Raw genomic sequence first — 23,664 nt, 5'->3', positions numbered from 1 at the left:
CATGACACATGGAGCACATGAACGCCATCTGTTTCATGCGCAGGGTATACGCGTTACAAACCAATAATAAAATAAATTTAATGAAAATGTAAAAATACGTTAAACCTTATATTCGCGCAAAAAGACGTATAAATGAGGAACTTCGCATGTTGGATTGATTCGTCGCAGTGTTGTATATCGAATACTCTGGCAACACGACGAGTTTCCGCACGTGCCGGAACAAGTTAACCTGCATAAGAATATGTTCTCGCCGAGAGACTCGAGTAAATCGGAGTATATTAGTTTGAATATTCACGACAGCTCGTCGTTTGCACGGGGCACTTCGCGCAGTTTATGGAGGGTACGTATATCTGAACGAGAAGTAGATATATACCGCGATACTGTGTTTGTCACTTTTAATTTATGCGTTTAAATACCGCATCTCTCTATCATACTTATTCCTCACTCGGCTATATGTTTCTCTTTCAGCAATGGAACCAATTATCCAGGTTTCAGAGAAATATTCTATACTTTGCAGTTATCACAGTTATACTTGTAATATTTTATCTCCTACCTAGCGAAACCAAAGCTGGTACCTCTGACGAGGTAGATTATATTAATATAGTAGTTATAAGAGAAACTGCCAAGTATGAAAAGGTACACAATGACGAAAGAGAAGTTTTCCGTGTTGAAAAAGATATCGAATCGTTTTTTTATTCTGCAGGCAGTCAATGAAGTTGTAGATAACGATGAACAGGGTGCTGGACCTGGTGAAGTGATTGAGGAACCTGAATTTCAACCAGAGATTAATCAAGTTGATGATGATCAAATCGGTGAACCACCGCAGCCAAAGCCAAACATACTGAAATTTAGTGGTAGATTATAATTGATGAAAAATAATCATACATACAGATATAATATAATTTAATTATAATATATCATATATAATTTATAATCTTAGGTCCACAAAATAGTAGGCAAGAAGCTGTTGTAGCTGCATTTAAGCATTCTTGGGATGGTTATAAGAAATATGCTTGGGGTCACGATAATGTTAAACCAATATCAAGGAGATATCATGAATGGTTTGGTCTAGGTCTTACTATAGTAGACTCGTTGGATACTATATATATAATGGGATTAAATGAGGGTGTGTATGAGTATTAAATTAAATTTTAAAATATTTCTTTCATAAGTGTATGAAAAAAGAAACAATTTTCTTTCATTCTTTTAGAATTTTCAAGGGCCAGGAAATGGGTAGAAGATAGTTTAGTATTTACATTAAATAGGGATGTTAATTTATTTGAAGTTACAATTAGAGTATTAGGTGGATTATTGGCGGCATATCATCTTTCTGGTGATATACTCTTTTTAAATAAGGCTGTAAGTAACAGATTTAAAAAATTTTAGTTAGTTTATTCTGTCAGAATCCTAATAAATAAATATTAACAATTCAACTTAATGGCAATCCAAGATGGATTTAGGTGATCGCATGATGCCAGCATTTTCTACCAGATCGGGTGTTCCATATTCTGATGTGAATCTCGGCACTAGAAGCGCGCATAGTCCTAAATGGGGGCCTGATAGTAGCACGAGCGAAGTTACTTCGATTCAATTGGAATTTCGCGATCTTAGTCGTAGCACAGGACAACCTAAGTTTGAGGTAATTTAGTGATTGCGGTGATCTTTTATAAGCAATTCTTCTAATTCGTTATCTTTTTAGGCTGCGGTTAAAAAAGTTTCTGAACATGTACATAAATTAGAAAAATATGATGGCTTAGTTCCCATCTTTATTAACGCTAATACTGGCCAGTTTCGAGAATATGCAACAATTACTTTAGGAGCTCGCGGCGATAGTTATTACGAATACTTATTAAAACAATGGTTACAAACTGGAAAAACTATAGATTAGTTAGTATGCCTTATTAAAAGTTAATTAAAATATGTAGAATAATTTTCAATTAGTTTTTCTTTGTTCTTTAATATTTTTCTTTTTTAGTTTGCGAGATGATTACTTGTTTGGCATTGCTGGAACCCAAAAACATCTCGTTAAACATACAGCAGTTAATAAATATTTATTCATCGCTGAGTTGGTTGGCGCCAACAAGGAAATAAGACCAAAAATGGTAAATAAATAGAATAGAAAAGGTCAGGAAAATGTATTGCGCAAAATTTATATTTATATTGTAGGATCACCTCACATGCTATTTAGGAGGTACTTTAGCGTTAGGCGCGCATCATGGACTGTTGCCGTCGCATAATACTCTTGCAGAAGAAATAGTTAAGACTTGTTATCAAACATATGCAATCCAACCAACGTTTCTCGCGCCTGAGATCACTTATTTTAATATACAAGTAAGTTTACAAAAAAATATTCAGATCAATTCGGATAAAAAAACATCCTTATATCATATGTCATAGTCGATTCTTTATATCATGTCATAAAAAAAAAAGATTCATATCCCACATTTGATTCTGTAGAAAGTGGAGGGTGATAATCAAATGGATATGTACGTAAAAACGAATGATGCTCATAATTTATTGAGACCCGAATTTATTGAGAGTCTATTTTATATGTGGTACTTGACGGGAAATAAAACTTATCAAGATTGGGGTTGGCAGATATTTCAGGTGAGCGCGTTACTTGACTTGTTCTTCTGAAATTTTCGTTTTACATGTCTCTAATATAAAATACATCTTAATAGGCTTTCGAAAATTATACCAAAGTTGAAAATGGCTACACAAGTATTGGCAATGTCCGGAATGTTCTACAAACTCGTCAACAAGATATGACGGAAAGTTTTTGGTTCGCCGAAACTTTAAAATATTTGTACTTGTTATTTGATGACACTAGACAATTGATAGATTTGAATAGGTGGGTATTCAATTCGGAAGGTCATCCGTTACCTATTTACGAATCATAACACGCAAAACTATGTGAAACTTAAATTTCTTATAACTTCTAAAATCCCTTAATTCCTAATATCTGTTAAATAATTTTTTAAAGATTCAATTGCTGAATTTGTGAATATCGTTTCTATTGAAACATCAATCATTGCTTCTATAATAAAAAGTTTCTTAGACTTCTCGAGCTTTTGCAACATAATAAGCTTTCTCAATTTGTTGTAAAAATCTTCAATAGGATTCTCTTCTAAAAAGAAGTCCATTTATGATACAAGATTATATATATATAAATAGTCAGAAATTTTTACTTAACGCTTCAATATTGTGACAAAAATACATATAAAAGATTACAGATGATGTAAAATCATGTAGTAAATCATTATTTTTAAATCAATTTTTCTAATAATTAACTATGAACATACACCAGAGATTGCGTTGCACAACTTTTTCAATTATATCATTGAAATATGATTTAACATAAATCTGCAACCATACTTACGCCCATATCACATCTAAATATCTAATCAATAGATACTATTGATGTTTTAGATTTTCAAATTGCAAGTTTCGAAAATATATAGATTATTAATTTCTACTTATTATGTAGATAATAAAATTAGACAGAACTTTTTTTTAGCACATATTGTACTTACCCATATATTTTTTCATAAAACTTCTAACTTTAGTGCACATCATTTTTAATGCTGATGATACATAAAAAAAAATTATTATTTAGTACAGTCTTCACATTAAATTCCTATATTATAATATTACAAAAATAATCTAGTCCTCATCTATGAATAAATTACATTATATACTTGCAATCTCCGATTATTTTATAAATATTTATATAATTATACTTTTACATATATTTATATGAATATTTATATAAAATAGGAAATGTCTGTTTGCGATTATTATAGACTATTAATACAACGCGGTGATGATTAAATCACATTCTTGATGGAAATTTACATTAGAAAATATAGAAAACAAATATTTAAATTTTAAATACAAAATATTTAAATTATTTGTCTATATTTTTAATGTTATCTACAAATAGCAACATTATATCGAAAAATACTAGGACATACTATCAGATAGTAAAAACAAGTAGATTAAATGAATATGCTAACAGTTACATAAAACAAAATTCGATTTAATCATCAGCTGCATTATAGAAATACTATTCTACTTCTAGTTACTGGCGCATTAAAAAAGAATCATTTTCAAATTATCCTTCGTTTGTAATAAATGCATCCTTATACCAATATACAGGAATGCTATTTGATATTATTTTAATATTAATTCATTTTCCGAAAAGAAAAAACGAAAGAGAATTTATATACGTCATTTATATTCTTTACATGCTACTACAGATCTATTCTCTTTGCCCGCAAATTTACAAAATTACAGACAGACACAAGTGCCTGCGGTGTTATAAACGATTGTTGCGATTAATACTGTTAAATTCGTGTCATTAACGTTGACTTGAGGTTGTAAGGAAGACATTTACGAGTATAGCGAGTAATTTGTTCTATAACATTTCCGAAAGAGCGCTTACGAATTAATAACTGACTTTTGTAATGTCTCTCGACACATTCTTTACGACTTGCCATTACGGTTTACCACGAATACGCGGTATAATGGCAGTGTGTATTTGCAACCATATTGCAACTACGATAAACACTTCCGCTGAAGCGTGCGCTCTAAAAATATAAATTAATAATTATTTTGCGCGTTTGCGTTTCTTAGGTCGCTTGTAATCGAATAATGGGTGCTCGGAATATTACACGACACATTCAAAACTTGGGTGTAACTGCGAGCATCACGCGCACGCTCATTCATATATTTATTTATAAAATTTGCTACATGTCACGCCGCGAGGATTTCCGCCTATATATATTTCTCGTATATCACAAAGTATCCTCACAACGCGCGATACTTATTGTATAATCAGATTTTAAATTTTGCGCCGAAGAGAAGAGCGCCTCGAGATCCTAAAAGTCGAATCCGAGTATTCGCGAGACGCTCCTTTCTCGGCATTATTTAACTAAGGACCTCGAATGATCTCAGACTATGGTGCAATCGCAGCACTGTTGCGTGTAGTAAATGCAATTGATCAGACAGGAAACGTCCGGCTCGTCGGGGGACGTCTTCGTGTCTACGTCGAAACCGTTCTTCTCGATTTCTGGCTTCGACTGCGGCGCGGGTAAAGTTGTCTGCACGATCGGCACCGCTTCCTCTATCGCCTCGGTATCCTCGGTGTTGTCCCCGCTGGGTTTCGCTGGTTGTGACGTTATAGGAGCGGTGTTGACCAGTCTCGCGTTGTCCAGCACGTCGAAACTCGTCGTGGATATCGATGTCTGCGCCGGAGGCGATGGTTCTCCGGAGGACATTATCACGCTGAAACAAGCGAAACACTTGGATTTAGTTTCACTAAGAATTAGAAAAAAATATGTCTAATCTTAAAGTTGAAAGGGGGAAAAATTAAATCTAGATTATAATTTTTCATTTTTTCAAGTTCTTGGAGAAAGCGAGTTAAATCGCTTTTAATCAGATGATTATTAGGAATATTTTAAATTAATAAGAATTTAATTTTATTGATTTGATTTAAGAATTTTTTATAATTTAATAGAAACATTTTTTACAAAAATGTTTCTGTCGCATTTGAATATGTAAATTCGTTAAACGGAATGTTAGACGAAGAGAGAATGCGTCTCTCGAGATAAAGTCTTCCGGAATCCCCTCGGGAGAAGCGAACCTACCATCTAGTCTTCTTGAAAGGGTGCGTTCGAGTCCTTTCCTCCGCGGTTAGGGTAGAATAAAACGACACTTGTTGCATGTTTCGCAAGTTCAACCTTCGTCACGTGAGAAATGTTTGTAATTTTATTCCAACTTATTCTTGTCTTTGAAACACTATACTTCTGTCGCACTCCTACGCGCCCAGATGATATAACTTTCATCTAGTCCGTCTAATCTAATCACCTTTCGCATTCCCGTCTTTTAAATATACAGAGCAACACTGCAAAAGGAATTCTCTCTGTAGAACCTATCCACAAGTGTGTCTTTACGATTCTAAAATGTACGTTTTTTGATGTGCACGCGTTTGTGTAAACATCGTATGAAAAATCTTCCATCATAAAAGGCTTATTACGTTTACGATCGCGTACGTAACTTGCGTCGTATCTGGTGCATCACTCGCGCCGATTACGTCTCAATTGATCAGTCTCGAGCATGTGGAGAACATTAGCAGAATACTACCGTCATTTTGTTGACTAATAGAGACTAACGAACGTTAACTGGACCTACATTGCATACCGTTACCACTATCCATTAAAATTTAATTAATAACATTAATAGGCTATAGGAATAATAATAAATTCCTTTCGAAGAGCGTGTCTTCGTCTATCGTTCCTCCTCTTTATTTATGTAAAATAGAAATTATTAGAACCTAGAATCACTTTAAGAATATTTGATTTTTGTGTGATGAATATTAATAATTTTATGAAAAATAATGCATGAAAGTAATACAATTATGATTTTTCTTATCATTGATTTTATATAAAAGATGTAAGATATACATATGTTGAATTTTCTTTTCAAATCATTCAAATTAGATTTTTTAATCAAATAAATGATGAAATATAGTTTTTAGTTATTTCTAAAAATAAATTTAATGAAAGAATTTATAATTTCCTTGAAAGAATGTATTATTGATAAAAAATAAAAAACGATAAATATATGATGATTCTAATTTAGAAATTCTGAATATTATTATCGAAAAATCAAACGAACGATCTCACAATCGCTATTCGACTTTTGTAAGAATTTAGAAAAAAAGAGGAGCAAGGAGATATAAAGAGACGAGAAAAACCTTGTGACATCGTAAAACTACAAGCTTTAGCTAGTTTAATATTAGGGGATCCTGTACCCTTCGTCAATTGTATTCGCTCCAGGTCAAATCTAGAGTGAAAACTACAGCTGTGAAGCAGCTGAGAGAGAAATATTTCGTATTTGTACAAAAGCTATTTCGCAAGGTCGATACGTAACGTTCGTTTTTCCAAGCGTGGAGACGATGATAGAATTACGATTACGCGCTGATTTATCTAGTGTTTGTGATTGCCAGAACAATAAAAACAACGCGTTTTTTTTGCGTAAAACTGTTTAGCACTGCGATTGCATCAGAAAGTGAAAAAATATATATTTAAATTATATTATATATATATATATATATATATATATATATATATATATAATATAATTTAAATATATATTTTTCCATATAAACAAACAAAATTATATTAATTTTAGCTATATAACAAATTGCAAAATTATTATAATAACGAGATTTATGATATATTGCCAATATTCTTCAAAAGTATTCAAATAAAAAGCGATGATCGTTTTAATACTTTAATATATTAAGAAATATATCAAAAATTTGATAAAATTCATAAAATGTTTATGATGATAATGTAGTTTTAATTATCTCATTATTTTTCAATAACGATTTGAAGTAGTAAAATATTGTATGATAACCCGTAGTAAACAGTGATAATATGATTTCATAAGCAACTTTTAATGCGCTTTATACGATTTTATAAAGTTAATATCAAAATTTTAGTTTTTGTTACTTTACAAATTGTTAATATCTAAATTTGTACTCTTTGGAAAGAAACATGCGGGCAAAATCCAATAATGATAAATAATCATTAATGTGACGTGCATACAATTATAGCTTCGCTGACATAAAAGATGTAAATTAAATTCAGAAGCTGGTGATTAAATGACGATATATTGTAGAAATTAAGTTTCTAATAATAAATTGGAATTTCTTCATAAATAAATATCATGATATAATTAAAATGCTTTCCTAGTATCACACATGCATTATATGCACCGAATCGATACATTCAACTATGCGTGCGAGCACACAGACGACACATGTAATGATAACTGTCACGGTACTCACACTTCCGCAATACAATGTTATGCAAGAGTGTATAATATTCTATTATTTTTTATAGTAACTTTAAGTTTGCCAGGATAATTAGTTTCGCCTATATGTCTGCGCCGGAAAGACTTGTACTTTTTTTCCTGCTTTGCAATTTATCATCTATCAACTAAAAATGTCAAAAATTAGTAAATGTTAAAAATTAATCAGCTTGTAAGGAAATTAGTTAAATGAATATAGAGTAAAAAATATTTTTAATTAAAAACGACACGATTCCATACGGTTCCAAATGTGTGTGATGTTACAAGTCATCATCATTAAGTCATTTATTTATGTAAAATATTTTTGATAATTATTATGCACACATTTGCACCTTTTTTATATTAAAATATGACCGAGACCGCATCTGATATAACTACGAATTCGAATTAAAACGCTGACTTTGCGAAAGGTATACCGGTATCACAGTCGCACGCCGTCAACGGTCGCCGTGAAACTGTCCGATCTGAACTCTGAGAATGCTATTCCACCCTGGATGAGTTTTACACGTGTTATACAGCAGTGCCGTATACTGTGGGCACGGAAACTCGACACAGTTGGAAATATGCATGAAAGGGAAAAAAATTAACAGAGATTTATTCTATAAAATTTTGAATTATTAATTTCCGAAATCGATGAGATAAAAATATTTTTCGATTCATTAATTTAACTTTGTATTTCTTGTGCAAATTATTCGGGTAATAATATTTTTAAATTGTTTTTCTCAGAAAGACAATAATATAATTAGATGATTGAATAGAAAAAAATAATTAAAATACGAAGTTGTAAATTAATCACTAATAATATGTTCGGAGATTAAAATATTCTGTTATTTTAATAAATTTGCAGTTGTTATTTTAATTAGCCAATTTATAAAATATACATTTCTCGTAACTTATCTCTTCATGTATTTTTATAGAATCATTAAATTATATTTTGTAAAGTGATATTCACTGAAAAAATTCTAATTGGAGAGAAAGTAGACGACCGGTTCCCACAAACAGTCTTGAATTCAAATCGTATTTATGATTCTTCTCTCTTTCTCTCTCTCTTTCTCTTTCGTAGAGTATTTATAAATACTAACCTGTATATAGTATTGATCGAAGCATAGAATTCAAAGAAGATTGTTATAATATTCTATCAATTTATTTCCTTGCTGAAAGCCATTTAATACTTGTATATCTATTTGTTAAGTTATTTTAATGTTTTACATATCATACAAGTAGCATTTTTAATCTTTACACTTTCGCGATAATTCATTAATCGGTCGTGCAATGACAAGCATTAAACGTATTTACAAACTTTCAATCAAGGATTGCAAACGAGATCTTTAACATAAATTTCAAAAATTTTTAAGAGCGGGCCCTTTTTCGCTATCCAAGACCTATTCGCTCAAATGATCAAGATACCAAACTCTTTGAAAGTAGAGAGAAAGCGAAAAAACTGCTAAATTACCATAAAAAAATAAATAATAAACGCAAAATAAAGGAGCAAAATATAAGCGATAAAACATGCAGGTTGTACCGGCATATTTTTTCGCCGGCGTGAAACATCGTGAGAGCGTCTACGGGTCATCGGAATAAAAATTCCTCGGCGCGACCATGCTCGACCATGCTCGAGCGGACACGTGATAGGATTACAGGATGAGCGAAGGGACTTAACCTACAACGGGCTCGCACCGCTCGTCGTTTCCTTTCCTTCTCGACTTACTCATAACTCCCATGTTGCAGCAACGGATTTTTAAAGCGCATCGTTGCACCGATGACACTGTCAACGATCACGCGGGCGCTGTTGCACCAAAGCTGCCGTTGGTACGGTCGCGATCGACGCGATCGATGACGGATACGATCGAACTGCTCGATGTAGAGGCATCCGTGCTCGAGTCACGCGAGAATACGTACATGTGTGCGTGATGCGCACGTACGCGCACGCATGGCACGCATGCGAAAGACGCAGGACAAGGGAAACAGCCGCGTGAATTGAAGCTCGCGTTAAAGTGCGATATCCTAGAATCGGGTTTCCGCGCGGAAAACGTCAAATGGCAGTCTTCATCGTTTATCGTTTATCTTTGTGTGATTTATGTTAATGGAAACGATCGACGAATGACGTCAGATGAATTTTGCCGTTTTTTTTATGTTGTAGAGGACACTAAATTTGCACAACGAGTTTTTTAATCTCTCGAGTTGACGAAACTGCCACGTTGAAACGCGCGAGAATTTGTGGGACGAGGCGTATCATTTTAATAAATGGAACTCTAGATCAAGAATATGTCGGATAAGACTCACCCAAAGAGGTTAACTTCGCGCTTTTTGTGCTTCTTCGAATGCATCCAATTGCGAATGTGATGTTTCTTGCTGTTAGAATCTTTCTTCGATTTATGATGACCGCGCCATTTACCGTGTTTTTTCGAGAACATGTTTTTCCTTTACGAAATCAAGAAATTGTCGCACGCACATATGTTTGTATCGTGTCACGTCTAACGAATGTTCGTTTCTTCACGCTTTATTAATGCACGCCAAGTATTTGATTCCGTCATCGCGTGATTTTTTGCAATTTTATTACCGCGAGCTTGAAAATTATATAAAAATAGTATGCGATATCGACAACGTGGAATCGCGTCACTGACTGAAAACAGAGAAAGATTCAGCCACGATCGAGTAACTGTACATGCGTGCAATGTGTATGTTACATATATGTGAATGTGCGTAGCGTAACATCACATGACGTAGCGATGAAGGATACAAGCGACAGAATCGGGGACCGATTATATTTACGTGGAGATTTAATACATTGAATAAATTTTAATTTTTTTATTCTATAAGAGTCCAGCAAGAGAGATTGCATCTAGAATGTTTAATATTACGATAAATAAATGCAATTTTTGCAAAACGCATTCGTCCAAACGTGTTTATATTCTTGTAATTCGCTATTTATCAATGACGCGTGCGACTCTGGAAAGCAATTATATAACACGCGTAATTATTATATAACATACAATAGTATCAACGATGATAGCATTTAAATAGTTAATGAATGGCGTACGCTTAATTTCTCGTATTTGCACTTACCAATCGAGAGATGTCCTTGATCTCAATTGTAAACAAAAATTTTCTTAACTCTCGTTAGGGTATTACTCGACTAGAAAAACAATCGTTTCGAGATCGAAGCAATTTTATCGATGTTTCTGAACGTGGATCGCGAGATACTCTGTGAAACGTTCCGAAGGCACATTGAGAACGACGTAATATCCTCCGATACAGCGTATCGATGTACCGATGTAGATTAGCGGTTTCAACAGAGCATATTTTAACATATAAATTAGCGGACATACTTTCGTGAGCCAATCAGAATTTCTGTCACTCAATAATAACACGACAGCGTTCGAATAAATTTTACTATAGCCTTCATTCACAATTAATGCACGTTTTTTTAAACGAGAATGATATTTATAAAAATATGTACATACTATAGTCGCGATTTTTCTATCGCTTACGCTTTCATAGATTAGCAATAAGATTATATTGTAACATAATTATCATCAAGATGATCGTTGGATAAAGTTGATTTTGCTCTCGCTAATATTAATTCTTTTCTTCGCGTAAACATCTTTCTTGATTTATGCGAGTCGTGAATATCACAATCGGCATTCGTTGCATTAAACAAGAGATAAACCGCGATCAAAAGTCTTGGGAATCGAATAAATATAAAATATGATACATGCTAGGAGCAACAAGCTTACTTAAAAAAGTTATTTTCTTTTTCCTCAACTTTCTCTCCAAATATGACGTTTCTCGCTTCCTATTTCGGTATCTCGATAATCGCGTAATCTACCGTACCTGTCCAAGAATACACATACTTCTCTAACGATTAATGAAGTCATTTGTACATATATGGCAGTTGTTTGCAACAAAGATTTGTTTCTCCTTTTATTGACATACAAAAAGCATTTAATCTCATCAAATATTTAATTTCGTGATAATGCAAAGTTTTTTTCACGATCTTAAGCCTATGATTAACTGGGAAAAATCACTTAAAAATCCAGCAAATTATAAACGAAAATCAAAGACGGAGATTATGATAAGACATACGATGAAGTATAATACTCGATATTTAATTTAACGACAAATTCTTGCAATTTTACAGCCAGAATTTCGTTCCTTTGATTTTGCAATTACATTTTGCATGGAATTTCGCTGTTTTCTCTCCGTCTTCTTTCTCTTCTTTCCTTTCTGCCGAATATCAAATAAAGTCTGTTTGCGCTTCGCCGAAACGTACCTTACCTTCCGCGCTCCTTTCTCAGTTCACGTCGCGCCTCCTTTTTGAGACGCGCATGTAAACGTGGTCGATATGAAACCGGTTCTCAAGCAAGCGAGAGAAGCGTGCGAGGATAAAAAAATTGGAACTCCTATGCCGACGCGTCTTTCGACGAGAATATATCCCGTACAAATTTTAATAGCTATTTGTTAGACGCGTTCGCGTGCAAAAAAACACGGTTTGCCTCTCGGAATCGCCGCTATTCACCACCGTTCAGATCGGAGATGCGCGAAACTGACATCGTTCATCCGTTTCTTGTGAATCGCGCGCTAAATCTCTAAAACTCTTCGCGCATAGCATTTTAGCACGTGTGAGATAGTTCGCGCTGCGTAAGCGTAGTTTCTCGGAAAATTTGCGCACGTTCGGCTGTCGAGTTAGCACGTGTCGTATTACGCAAAGCTCGGGAATACATAACACCACTCCCACTTGGGGGCACTTGAAGCTGACCGAGTATCGCGTTCTCTCGAAAGAAAAGGGACGGAATGTATGTACGATGTAAAGATGTGTGTATGTACCTACATATTATGCAGCACGGCCCGAATCGTCGACCACAAACGTCAAACAGACCGTAACAGAAAACTTTTGCATGCGCATTGTCTCCGTGTTAGCTAGACTTTAGAGCCAACGTGATGTTTCGCAGACGCTCGCTAAAAGAGCCGCGAGGTCTGTATTCGTAAGCAGGACAGCTTGGTCGACGAAAGATTATATTTTCTTCGACGAATCGTCTTTATACTTCATGTCAAGCATTTCTGCCTTATTTATAGAAGAAATAAAAAAAGAGAAGTAAAATCTAGCCGCTTATATATTTCAAATTGTTGTCACTTTATCCTGTGGTTGCTTCGTGACGTGAAATGAAAAAAAGAAATGTCAAAGATGCGTATCCTTTTTTATCCAATTCGATTACGAGGCTTATTATTGGCAGTCGTGTCTCTCGCCGAACAGTTCATTTACCCCTTTTCCTTGACAAACGACAACGTGGATGTAATGATGATTCGACCGCTGTGTGTATGTGTGTATACTTGACGGGGGGCTTCGTAATCTCGACGTAACGTAACGTCACGCGCGCTTACTGACTCGCATACACATCTATAAATGTATGTATATGTACACATCTATCCATCGGCACATGCTACACATGTTACTCACCTGAACTCGTGCTCGGACGTGCTCGGAGCTTCTTGCGTGTAAACATCCGCGTGGACGATTATCGTCGTCGGGTCCCCTTCTGCTCCGATCCTCTTGCCTGTCATATCTCCGGAACGAAATGATTATAGCGCGCCGGCGTCTTGCACTTTGTGTCGTCACGTGGTCGATGTAATTCTCACTCTTGTTTTAAGCCGATCGTTTCACGCTGGCTAAATCTTTCGCAGGCCACACGTGCGATGACTTGATATTTTCTAAATAAAGAAACGTGTCATATATATCGAAAATAATACGCAATGTTATATCATTGAAGCAGTTACTATAAAAATATCATTTTGATTGAAAGGAACGATGAGATTTCTGTTTATCTTTCGCGCGATATCAACGATATCGATGCATTGCATTAATTATTAACGTTAATTATTGAGAGTATAATTCTGATTGAAAATCTCTATTTACCTCGTACAATGTCGGTAATATCGATATCTTCAATTTTCTTACTACGTTATACTCTTGGAGTAAGACGTTGCGTAATAAAATCAGCCGCGGATCGTACAATATGAACGGAGAAATGAGCTTATAACGCACGCAGCGGTTCTCGTAGTCCACACATCGACAATCCGTGAACAACTGACGACTTTCGGCCTCTGTTATGTCAGGTCCGTGTGCCTGATCGTCCGGGAACCCTCCTAAAACTTGCCACAAATAACATCCCCTCCTTTTTTTCATCCCTCTCTTTTTGTTCCATGCATTTGCTACTCTTTAAGGTAGCAAGATTTTTCTGATAATGGATATTTCCCTCGCTACGTCATTGGTTTCATCAATGACACATGTATCAAGTATATATTTTAGTTTATATCGAAATTTTCGTAAAGTCGGTTGATATCGGAAAAAAATCTATAAATATTAGTTAACTTTTGTTTTTTATCTTTTCCTAAAAAAAGATATTCTAAAGAAAGAAATCATATTTAAACTTAACTTTAATGTTACACGAAAATATTTTACATATTTATATCTGACAATTCTCGCAATTTAGCATAAAATTTATGAGTGCAATAACTTTTCATCTGGATAAAGGATGTACTTGTTTGTAGCATCGAAAATTAAACTGACAATGAGATTGAGCGATTTGAATCTTTGTGAACGTTGCACATCTATTTAACACATACGGCTTGTTTTCGTCGCACTTGCGTGCATTATGCGTCACGTTTGGGGTTCGGAGAGTCTATTGCTGTCCCTCTTCTTCGCGTTCTTAGGGGGTCCTTTGTTATTTGCCGCCTGGCAAGAGCCGGTCGCATCCTGTGAATGGATCGGAAAGCCTCAATTTCCGAGAGTCACGGTAGAAAAATACATATTTATATAAAAACTGATTTTCTTCACAAGCAAATGATCAAAAAAAGAAGTTTTCTCTATAATTTTTCTTCACAAGTTTTTTTTTCCTCTTTAATTTTTACAATTATATATAACCAACAAAAACTTATATAACCGATATAAGATTAAATCGAGAATTAAAAAATCTACACATACATCATATAAGATCATTCTCTTATCATTTTATAGCAGGACACAAGGAAAAAGTATTATTGTATAAAATGAATATTGATAAAGAATCTCTATCTCTCAGATATATTGCCATTGTATTATTAGTATGATTCATCGAGTTTGTCAACGCAATTTATTTTATCAAATCATAATAATCAACATACGAATCAACATAATTGTTGCATTATAGATTTATATTAAAATATATTTATTAGAGAGAGATATTAATTTCAAAATAATTTGAAAAAACTATTGAAATAAAAAAATAGAAAAAAATTTGTAAAAGTAATTAACAATTCTAACAAATATAAAAGTTTATGGAAAAATAAATAATCGCAATGTGTGTTAGAAAGTGTTATTTAAATAGAGAATACAACATTATATGGAAAATAATAATAAATTTATTTCAAATATTTTTACACGTTCAAAAATAGATAAAAAAACATTACCACACACTGGTTCTGCTAGCAACGAAAAAATGTAGCTTTCAACATGATAGATTTTGTTATATCCTTAGTTAACATAGTATAATTTGCTTTCAAATTTTCGTAGGTTCTTTTATTTTTTTCCCTGTATTCGGCACATCCTTGTTATCAGCTTTTTTCCTGATATTTTCAGTTTTGGACACGAATTCAAAGATATCATCTGCTAGAAGACCTGGCTCTTCGAATGCGGCAAAATGACCTCCGCGTGGTAAGTGGTTAAATTGTATTAGATTAGTGAATTTGTCACGAAGGAGACTCTCCGATTGGTACGCTAGCTCATGAGGAAATACCGCACATGCTGTTGGTACATTAACTGGCAGTCTAAAAATTAAATCGATGTAAATTATTAAAAATATAAAATTATTTTTTTAAATAAACAAAAAACCAATTTTATAAATAAGCAAATTTGTAAAAAAACAAAGAGAAAGAGAGAGAAAAAAATACTCACTCGTCTATTCTGCTTGACATATGTTTCTTATTAAATTGCTCAGAGTAAAGTCGAACGCTCGTGGTCAAAGAATTAGTAAGCCAATAAATCATAATATTGTCTAAAAGCTCGTCTAAAGTGTATTTCTCGAGTAGGCCGCCGTCCGGACGAGATCTATATTCTTTATTCGTCCATGTACTAAACTTTTCCAAAATATATGCTGCCAGTCCTACTGGCGAGGCTGCTACGGTAGTACCTTTAAAAATAATTTCCGACTTTTTATTAAATTACTTTAACTTTTTGATAAATTGCATTTGTGTGCGTTTTTTTTAAACATTTAATAATATGTGTGATATTGGTACATTATATTGATTAAGTCTAGATAAAAAAAAGAAAAGTGATAGTTGTTGCAATTTTATTTTAATGAAAATTCAATTGTGAATTTAATTTAATATTTAAGAATTAAAACTTTGTAGACACACATTTCTATGTTAAATTTTCGTTAGAAAAAAAATTTTGTTATAAACAAATACCTATAGTATCCGGTTTGCTAGCCTGTATATGCATATATCCCGTTTCTTCAATTAAATAGCTCAGATGACCACTCAAGGGATACATTCTAGAATAATATTGATTATCTACCACAAGTTGTGGAATAAAAGCACCGATTAACCACCAGAGCATGGTAGACTTGCCTAAACTTGAACACATGTTCAAATGAACGCCAAGAGTGCTGAAAGAAAATGATTATTATTTTTATATTATGTACCTTTAAATCCTGTTCGTTTAATACTGACTTATATAGTATATGTCATTATATATAATACACACTTGTTCGGGAACAAACTTCCTAAATGCGTACTAATAATGGAGCCCCAGTCTCCTCCTTGCGCGTAAAACTTTTTAAAGCCGAGACGCAACATGAGATTTTTTAATATAACAGATATCTAAAAATAATAAATTATTAATATTTGTATATACATGTTTATACCGTACATGGCTAAATATTAAATATTTGCTAATTTAGTTCGTTCGTGACAATGTCTTGAATTTCGTAGTGAGTATACATTATGCCATTTAACAAAACTAAGCCCATTCTTTAAATGGAATTTACCTGTGGTGGGCCCAATCCTGGTCGTACAGCTGGTTGCGAAAATCCATATCCCGGAAGCGAAGGTGCGATCACTTCAAACACAAAATCTCTGTCAGCACGTGGTGTCGTTAATATGGGAATAATTTTTTGAAACTCCACCACAGATCCTGGCCAACCGTGAGTAATCAATAACGGAAGAACCTTTATATTTTTTCGATCTAGTGGAATATGCGGTGCTACGTGATAAAAATGTATATCTAGACCTGAAATAAATATCAATAAAAAATGTTAAATTATCTTTATTTCACGTTTTGAGTCAAGTTTTTGATTAGTTCTACATATAATAATAATAATAATTATATATATATATATATATATATATATATATATATATATACACATATATAGATTTATTAATATATATATATTAATTGAATATATTTATTTGACGAGAAAAAAGAAACAAATAACATTATACAATTAATTAACAAATAATATAACAGACAATTAATAATCAACAGACAAACTAATTAAAATAATGTTAAACTGTTGATGTAAATAAAGATATATTTAATGTACATGATTATTCTTTTACATGGATTAATTAATCATCTAACTCGTTTGCACTTTTGTATTTCTGTAATAAAGATGGAAAGAATTTTAGCATATCAATAGCAAACACACATACATTGCTTGTTTTTATCAAAGTATTTTTAGTTTGTTATAATACCGGTTCGTCTCAATCGAGAAAAAGTATCTTAACAGAACTTGTACGTTTAATAACGGTTAAGTTTAGTACGGTTTAGTCATGAATGAGTTATTTAGGTCAACATTTATTATCTTCCGCTAATAGTAAACGGAAAAAATAATAATTGCCAAGAAAACATTTAACAAGAACGCGATATCTCTATTTGGTATCTGGAACAACCTTTCATTGCAAAATATCCGCTTTTTTTAAAGAAATAATATTAACGACGACAGAAAAAATGTATTACCTTGTATATTGGTTATATATTGAGGATATTTGTTGAGAAGTGCTTGCCGTTCAGTCCAATTGTATTTTGTATGCCAGTGTTCAATAATATTATTCAGATATGTTGTACTGATACCGTAAGTCCACGCAACATCTTCCAATGGTTCCACCAGTTTTCTTTTTTTTGCTAGCCGTTCGTTCAGATCGTCGATTTCCTTTCATAAAATTGTATATTATACAAAAATTGCTACATGTATTTTCTTTTTGTTGTTAAAAATAATTCATTTGCGTTCTTTTAAACTGCGATATTTGTTTTTTTTTTCTTTAGGTTACAATTGATACGATTACTTTTAATTAAAAATTGAAAAAATTTATCTCGTTTTCTATAAAAAGAATGACTCTACAGGAAATTCTTACATTTAGAGATATTAGAGAGATACACAAATATTTCATCGTAAAATGTCTAATGTACAAGCTAAAAATTGCTTTTTCACTTACATTTGAAAAATATAAATTAATAAAAGATAATAAAATATAAATAAATAAAAGATTTCCAAATTTACTAAAAATAGGTTTAATTTTTATATATACTTTTATATTTTCGTTTATATATACTTTTATAATTTTCTAAATTATTCAACGATACGAACAATAATCCTTAAAAAACTTGTGATATTTTTATATGAAATTTAACATTTTAACTAAACTATATTTCTGTTTTACTGCCTGATCAATGAAAAACGTTTATGATTAGTTACGAGTTTATTTATGATATTTTATTATGTAACAAGTTGATGCGATTCAAGGCCATCTTTATTCAGAAAAACTGGTCATCGATAATTATTAGATATATGTGATAATGTGATATCTGATATTGAAACAGCATATTAATACACGATAATAACTGAAAAACATATTTGATGCCAATATGCGTTGAAAATAGTTTCGACTAGAAAATTAATATTTACTAAAAGTAAAACGCGTTTTTTACATGTAATGATATTTCTTACATAACAGATTAATTAAAGATATAGAATACGACTTTGAAAACATATTATTTATATGATACAATTATGTGGCGATACTTATGTGACTTACCGACTTAATGAGATATATCATTATTTTCCGTGACTTACCGACTTTGGTATAGTAATAGCGAAAGATCGTATTTCTTTTGAGGCTCCTTTATTTTTTTCCGGTCCCCAGAATGTTTCAGGTAAATCTGGTACATTTATAGGATTGTTGCTGCAACAGAATTAATATTTTAAATCTTCTTTATCGACTTCTTGAATTATATTAATTGCTTATTAACAAAAAAATGCAGAGTTGTAAATCAAAGATAAAAACACTTGCGTTCTGAGAAAAATCTCTGATAAAATATTTTGGATGAATTTATTTGGGCACTCACCGGAAGAAAAAAGTTATACCAATGGTAAGAGCCAAAATTACCGTCGTAGTCTTCCACATGACGTACGTCTGTCTCGTCTTACATAGAAAGTATAACTGCGTTGAACTGCGAGCGATTGACGATAATCAACAGTCATCGTAGTCAGAATTTCATGGTAGGGGAAATTCACAGCCTCTTTGTGCGTGTGTGTGTATGTATGTATGTATGCGCATATATATCCATAATCTCTTGAGATATTTTGTATCACTGTTCAATTTACAATTCCTAAGAGCTCGCACACACCTTTATTATGTTTATTATCTCTATTTATCTCTCTAAGATTTCTAGTATCTTTTTAATTAAAAAAATTATTATAAATGTTTTTCAACAATTTAAAAAGAAAAAAAAAACATACAACTTTAATGAATTTTTTCTGGCTTTTATTCTCCTTTTTTTTGCTCATTCGATTATAATTTTCTATATTTGTAATCTTGGATAATTCATATTTAAAAAGGATTTACTTTTCCAACATGCATATCAGTCAATAATAATTTGTCACTTTTCCCTCATTGCTAGTGAACCTGATGTCATTCTCAAGGATATGATTAAAGTCGATCTGGGGACACATGTCGATGGTTTCATAGCTGTAGTGGCACACACTATTGTTATAAATTCTTCACCAAAGAAGAAAGTGACAGACAGAAAAACAGATGTAGTTTTAGCTGCACATTTTGCTTCTCAAGCTGCATTAAGGCTATTAAAATCACGTACAGAGATAAACACAATACAGACAGATTAGAAAAAATATATGATTCCTATAAGTATAAACGATCGAAGGCATGTTAAGTCACCAATTAAAACAATTTAAGATTGATGGAAAGAAAACGATAACTCAAAATCCGAATGATTTACAAAAGGAAGAACATGAAAAATATACAACTCATGAGGTATATGCAATGGATGTACTAGTTAGGGCACAGGTGAAGGGATAGGAAGGGAACACTCGGGTCATAATATACAAAAAGACAGAGGAGATATATCAGCTTAAATTGAAAGCTGTTCTATTCGAAACTCTCTCACAAGCAAGGTTTCATGCCATTCAATTTACGCACTTTGAATACGAAAAGAAAACGAAAATGACTGTTGTTGAATGTATAAACTATAGGATTGAGCCATACCGAGACAAAAACACTGCGTTTGTCTTTTTGTAATAATTTTCTTTATTCTTATGTATATTTTTTTAATGTTTGAATTTATATTGATTAAATTATATCAGTTTACGTTAATCACATCGGGTTCGAAACCTTTTTTGTAATTTTGATTGATATTAGACGACCCTTTACTTCTAATATTTTCAAATTATAAAATATATACTATACAATATACAATATATACTATACAAAATTATATAATTTTATTTAAAATATACTTATATGATATATATATATATATATATATATATATATATATATATATATATATATATATATACATGATATAATATAAATTATATAAAATGAGATTCAAATGAAGAAAAGTTATTAAATAATAAAAGTTATAAAAGTTTAATATAAGACAGTTTGCAATATTAATGTACATATTACGAGTAGATAAATGCACATATAAATTGTCCATATATTATTGCGTATATTAGATAAACGCATGATATAAATTGTCTATATATTAATTTTTTTTTGACAATTTGTATTTGAATCTTATTTTATATTAATTTTAATTTATTAATAAGTTTTTAATAAACAAACGACAGCTATAAAATGTTTCAAATATTATTTAAATACATGATTTTGATAAGATATGACATATGTTAAACTCAAGTTCATTGGTCCTCCTAATTGATATATTTACCGAAAAAATTCTCATTATATATATTATTTATCGTTATTATATTGTTTCTATATTTTCATATATATATTTATCAAATATTAATTTACTTAATTATCCGTGAAATATTCAAGTTCTTCAAATATTTAAAAATGATTATTTTGATGTATATAAATAATAAGAAATTTTCACTTTTCAACCGTCTTTTCGATATTATAAAAATTGTAAATATATATATATATATATATATATATATATATATATATATATATATAATATGTAAATATTGTGTATATTAAGTGGCTTCTTCTTTATAGAGCATCGGTAAAAGTACATTTATTTTTCGCAATTAGTTAAAAACAAGTTTATTATAGTAATATTAACTTACGGTTCTAAATTCTTGAGCTATTAAAAAAGAATTTCAATTTACAGATTAAAATTCGACAAAATTATTGACTAATTTGGCATGCATTCTTATAGCTATAATTCTGCGATACCCAATAGATCATTAAATTATCAATTAATTTATTACAATTATATGCGTTCAGATTTTTAATATTATGCTTCTCTGCGCAATTTATATTTTTTAAATATCCCTCAAGAATATACGCCGCCAAGGCAACAGGTGAAAATCTCTTAAACCGATTGCTGAAATACAAGAAATACAACGATTTAAAAATATTAGATTTTTTTATTTCTCGTTTATTATATGTATGTAATCTCCACTACATTTATAACAATATGTGAGTGTTTTGACAGAGTTATACACAAAGAATATCTCACATACCTAATACATCTTCACTCACAGCACCAACACGACGCTCAGTCATTATTAAAAATTCTCTTAATTTTTTAAATGGCATTTGAGATGACAGTTGAGGAATTCGCTCGATGGATCTGGAGAAATGTGATTCCGGTTCTATTTTCTTACATATATCGATTATTGAAAAATTCTTGCTACAATTTAAACATTATATTTACAATTTTCTTTTATATACACTTAATATAATTTTTTAAATTGAAAGACATCAAAATTTAATATTAATAATCTTTGAAAAATAAACTTACGCATGTGGAACTCGAGGCATAACACAATAGGTAAACGAATTTCCATCTTGAATGTCAAACTTCTTATAACTGAGTTTGAACATAAGATCTTGTAAAATCGTGCTCATATACATGTGTGAAACGGTAGATGTAGAGAAACCAAATCCAGGCAAGGATGGTATTATCATTTCATATAAGATATCCTTGTTTAAGACTAGTGTAGTCCATGTTGGTATAAAATCATAAAATTCTATAATTGAACTGAACCACTTGTGTAAGCACAATGCTGGTACATGTTTTTTTTTTTTTTTAAGAATTTGGTTTTACATGAACAAAATGAATGTTTAATCCTAAAATACAAAATATATAACAATTTAATGCATTATTAAAAATAATAATTTTTCATAATTTTTTTCTCAATTTTTTCTTCATGAACAAAAATCGATTTTCTTTTTTGAAGCCATAATAATATTACGTTTTTTTTTATTTCTGTTCCTTTTTGCTATATTATATTTCAGAATTTCATTTTGGAAACTTTTTATTCTCAAAAATTGTGTATTAACATTTTACATTATCAAATTTATAAAATATTTGACTTCTTAAGATATGACAAGAACAATGATTATTATTGACAAGAAAAGTTTTTTCGACTTTGACGAATGTTAAAAACGATGTGGTCTTTATTTTAAGTTATTTATAAGACTAATAAAATATAATATTGCCAATTATAATATTGGACGATATTGTCGGAGATTTAATTTTAGATGAAAAATATCTTGTTAAACGCATCGAAAAGGGAATTAAAGTATAAGTAATAGATAGAAAATTGCTCATATTGTTAATGATTTTTTTCACTTGTCAAATTTAATAAGCGACGATCGCAATTAATTTAATGTTAGTAATAATACTTTATATACATAGTATATCTTTAACACTTCTCTGATACGTACTGAAAACGTTTTGAGCTATTGAATACACTATATGATTTCTTGCTATGTAATGATAAACAAAATTAGATTAGAGGGACTCAGTGAATGAAACATGCTATATAAATAATAATAAATAATAAATATTGCCCAGTATATGTCCAAACAACACATCTCTAAAAGGCGTCTAAAAACGACTTAAAACATCTTAGTGTTTTTAGACGTCTTTAAGATGTCATTTTGATCTTTTTGTGTTTAGGTATCGTATCATTCAAATATGTTTTTAACAGATGTTGAAAATTTTGAAGCAGCAATATAAACAATACTTATGTAACGAAATTAAATACTAAGTCTTGAAAAATATAAATTAAATCTGCTCGATATTAGAAATATTACACTTTTGTCATTAAATATCGATCAAAAATCTAATAATTACGCTTCAATACATATATACATATATATATATAAAATATTTTGTAATTAAAGAAACTATATCATATGACACCATGTGTCATAAGGTATATTAAAGTATATATTAAGGTATATTAAAATTGTTTAGTAAAATCATTAAGAAAATAAAGATATATATATATATATATATATATATAT

The 23,664-nt window shown here is 31.3% G+C and overlaps 4 protein-coding genes and 1 pseudogene across 12 annotated transcripts in view; 3 read left to right on the top strand and 2 right to left on the bottom strand.

Moving 5' to 3' along the window:
- LOC145973151 (uncharacterized) overlaps window positions 1-23,664 on the top strand; it is a 174,525-nt gene that overhangs the window by 2,467 nt on the left and 148,394 nt on the right. The window lies entirely within an intron of this gene.
- Window positions 7-4,153, top strand: Alpha-man-ib (alpha-Mannosidase class I b). The gene is made up of 11 exons (XM_083102357.1): window positions 7-340; window positions 469-636; window positions 704-854; window positions 941-1,126; window positions 1,211-1,359; window positions 1,451-1,639; window positions 1,700-1,887; window positions 1,976-2,102; window positions 2,167-2,331; window positions 2,458-2,607; window positions 2,682-4,153. The coding sequence occupies exons 1-11, from the start codon at window positions 242-244 to the stop codon at window positions 2,898-2,900; spliced, it is 1,791 nt and encodes a 596-aa protein (XP_082958483.1). The 5' UTR covers window positions 7-241; the 3' UTR covers window positions 2,901-4,153.
- Window positions 4,221-13,973, bottom strand: LOC145973148 (uncharacterized). 9 transcript variants are annotated; one of them, XM_083102383.1, is made up of 4 exons: window positions 8,211-8,338; window positions 7,856-8,006; window positions 5,649-5,905; window positions 4,221-5,286 (listed from the first exon to the last, which is right to left on the bottom strand). In XM_083102383.1, exons 3-4 carry the CDS (start codon window positions 5,723-5,725, stop codon window positions 4,953-4,955), a joined length of 411 nt encoding a protein of 136 aa, XP_082958509.1. In that variant the 5' UTR covers window positions 5,726-5,905; window positions 7,856-8,006; window positions 8,211-8,338; the 3' UTR covers window positions 4,221-4,952. The 9 variants fall into 9 exon arrangements, with proteins under 9 accessions (XP_082958509.1, XP_082958514.1, XP_082958516.1 ...); XM_083102388.1 differs by having other exon boundaries at window positions 7,915-8,006; XM_083102390.1 differs by having other exon boundaries at window positions 7,915-8,006; window positions 8,119-8,335.
- On the bottom strand, window positions 15,254-19,420 carry LOC145973140 (juvenile hormone epoxide hydrolase 1). The gene is made up of 8 exons (XM_083102358.1): window positions 19,262-19,420; window positions 18,990-19,098; window positions 17,876-18,068; window positions 16,902-17,143; window positions 16,619-16,734; window positions 16,321-16,520; window positions 15,809-16,043; window positions 15,254-15,681 (listed from the first exon to the last, which is right to left on the bottom strand). Exons 1-8 carry the CDS (start codon window positions 19,318-19,320, stop codon window positions 15,414-15,416), a joined length of 1,422 nt encoding a protein of 473 aa, XP_082958484.1. The 5' UTR covers window positions 19,321-19,420; the 3' UTR covers window positions 15,254-15,413.
- LOC145973191 (proliferation-associated protein 2G4 pseudogene) lies at window positions 19,413-20,451 on the top strand (annotated as a pseudogene).

The sequence above is a fragment of the Camponotus vicinus genome, unplaced genomic scaffold, assembly GCF_025532165.1.
Source record: "Camponotus vicinus isolate PSW18456_S1 unplaced genomic scaffold, iyCamVici1.0 SCAF_6, whole genome shotgun sequence".
NCBI lineage: Eukaryota > Metazoa > Arthropoda > Insecta > Hymenoptera > Formicidae > Camponotus > Camponotus vicinus.
The sequence above is the reverse complement of the archived record's forward strand: the minus strand, read 5'-3'. Positions and strand labels throughout refer to the sequence as shown.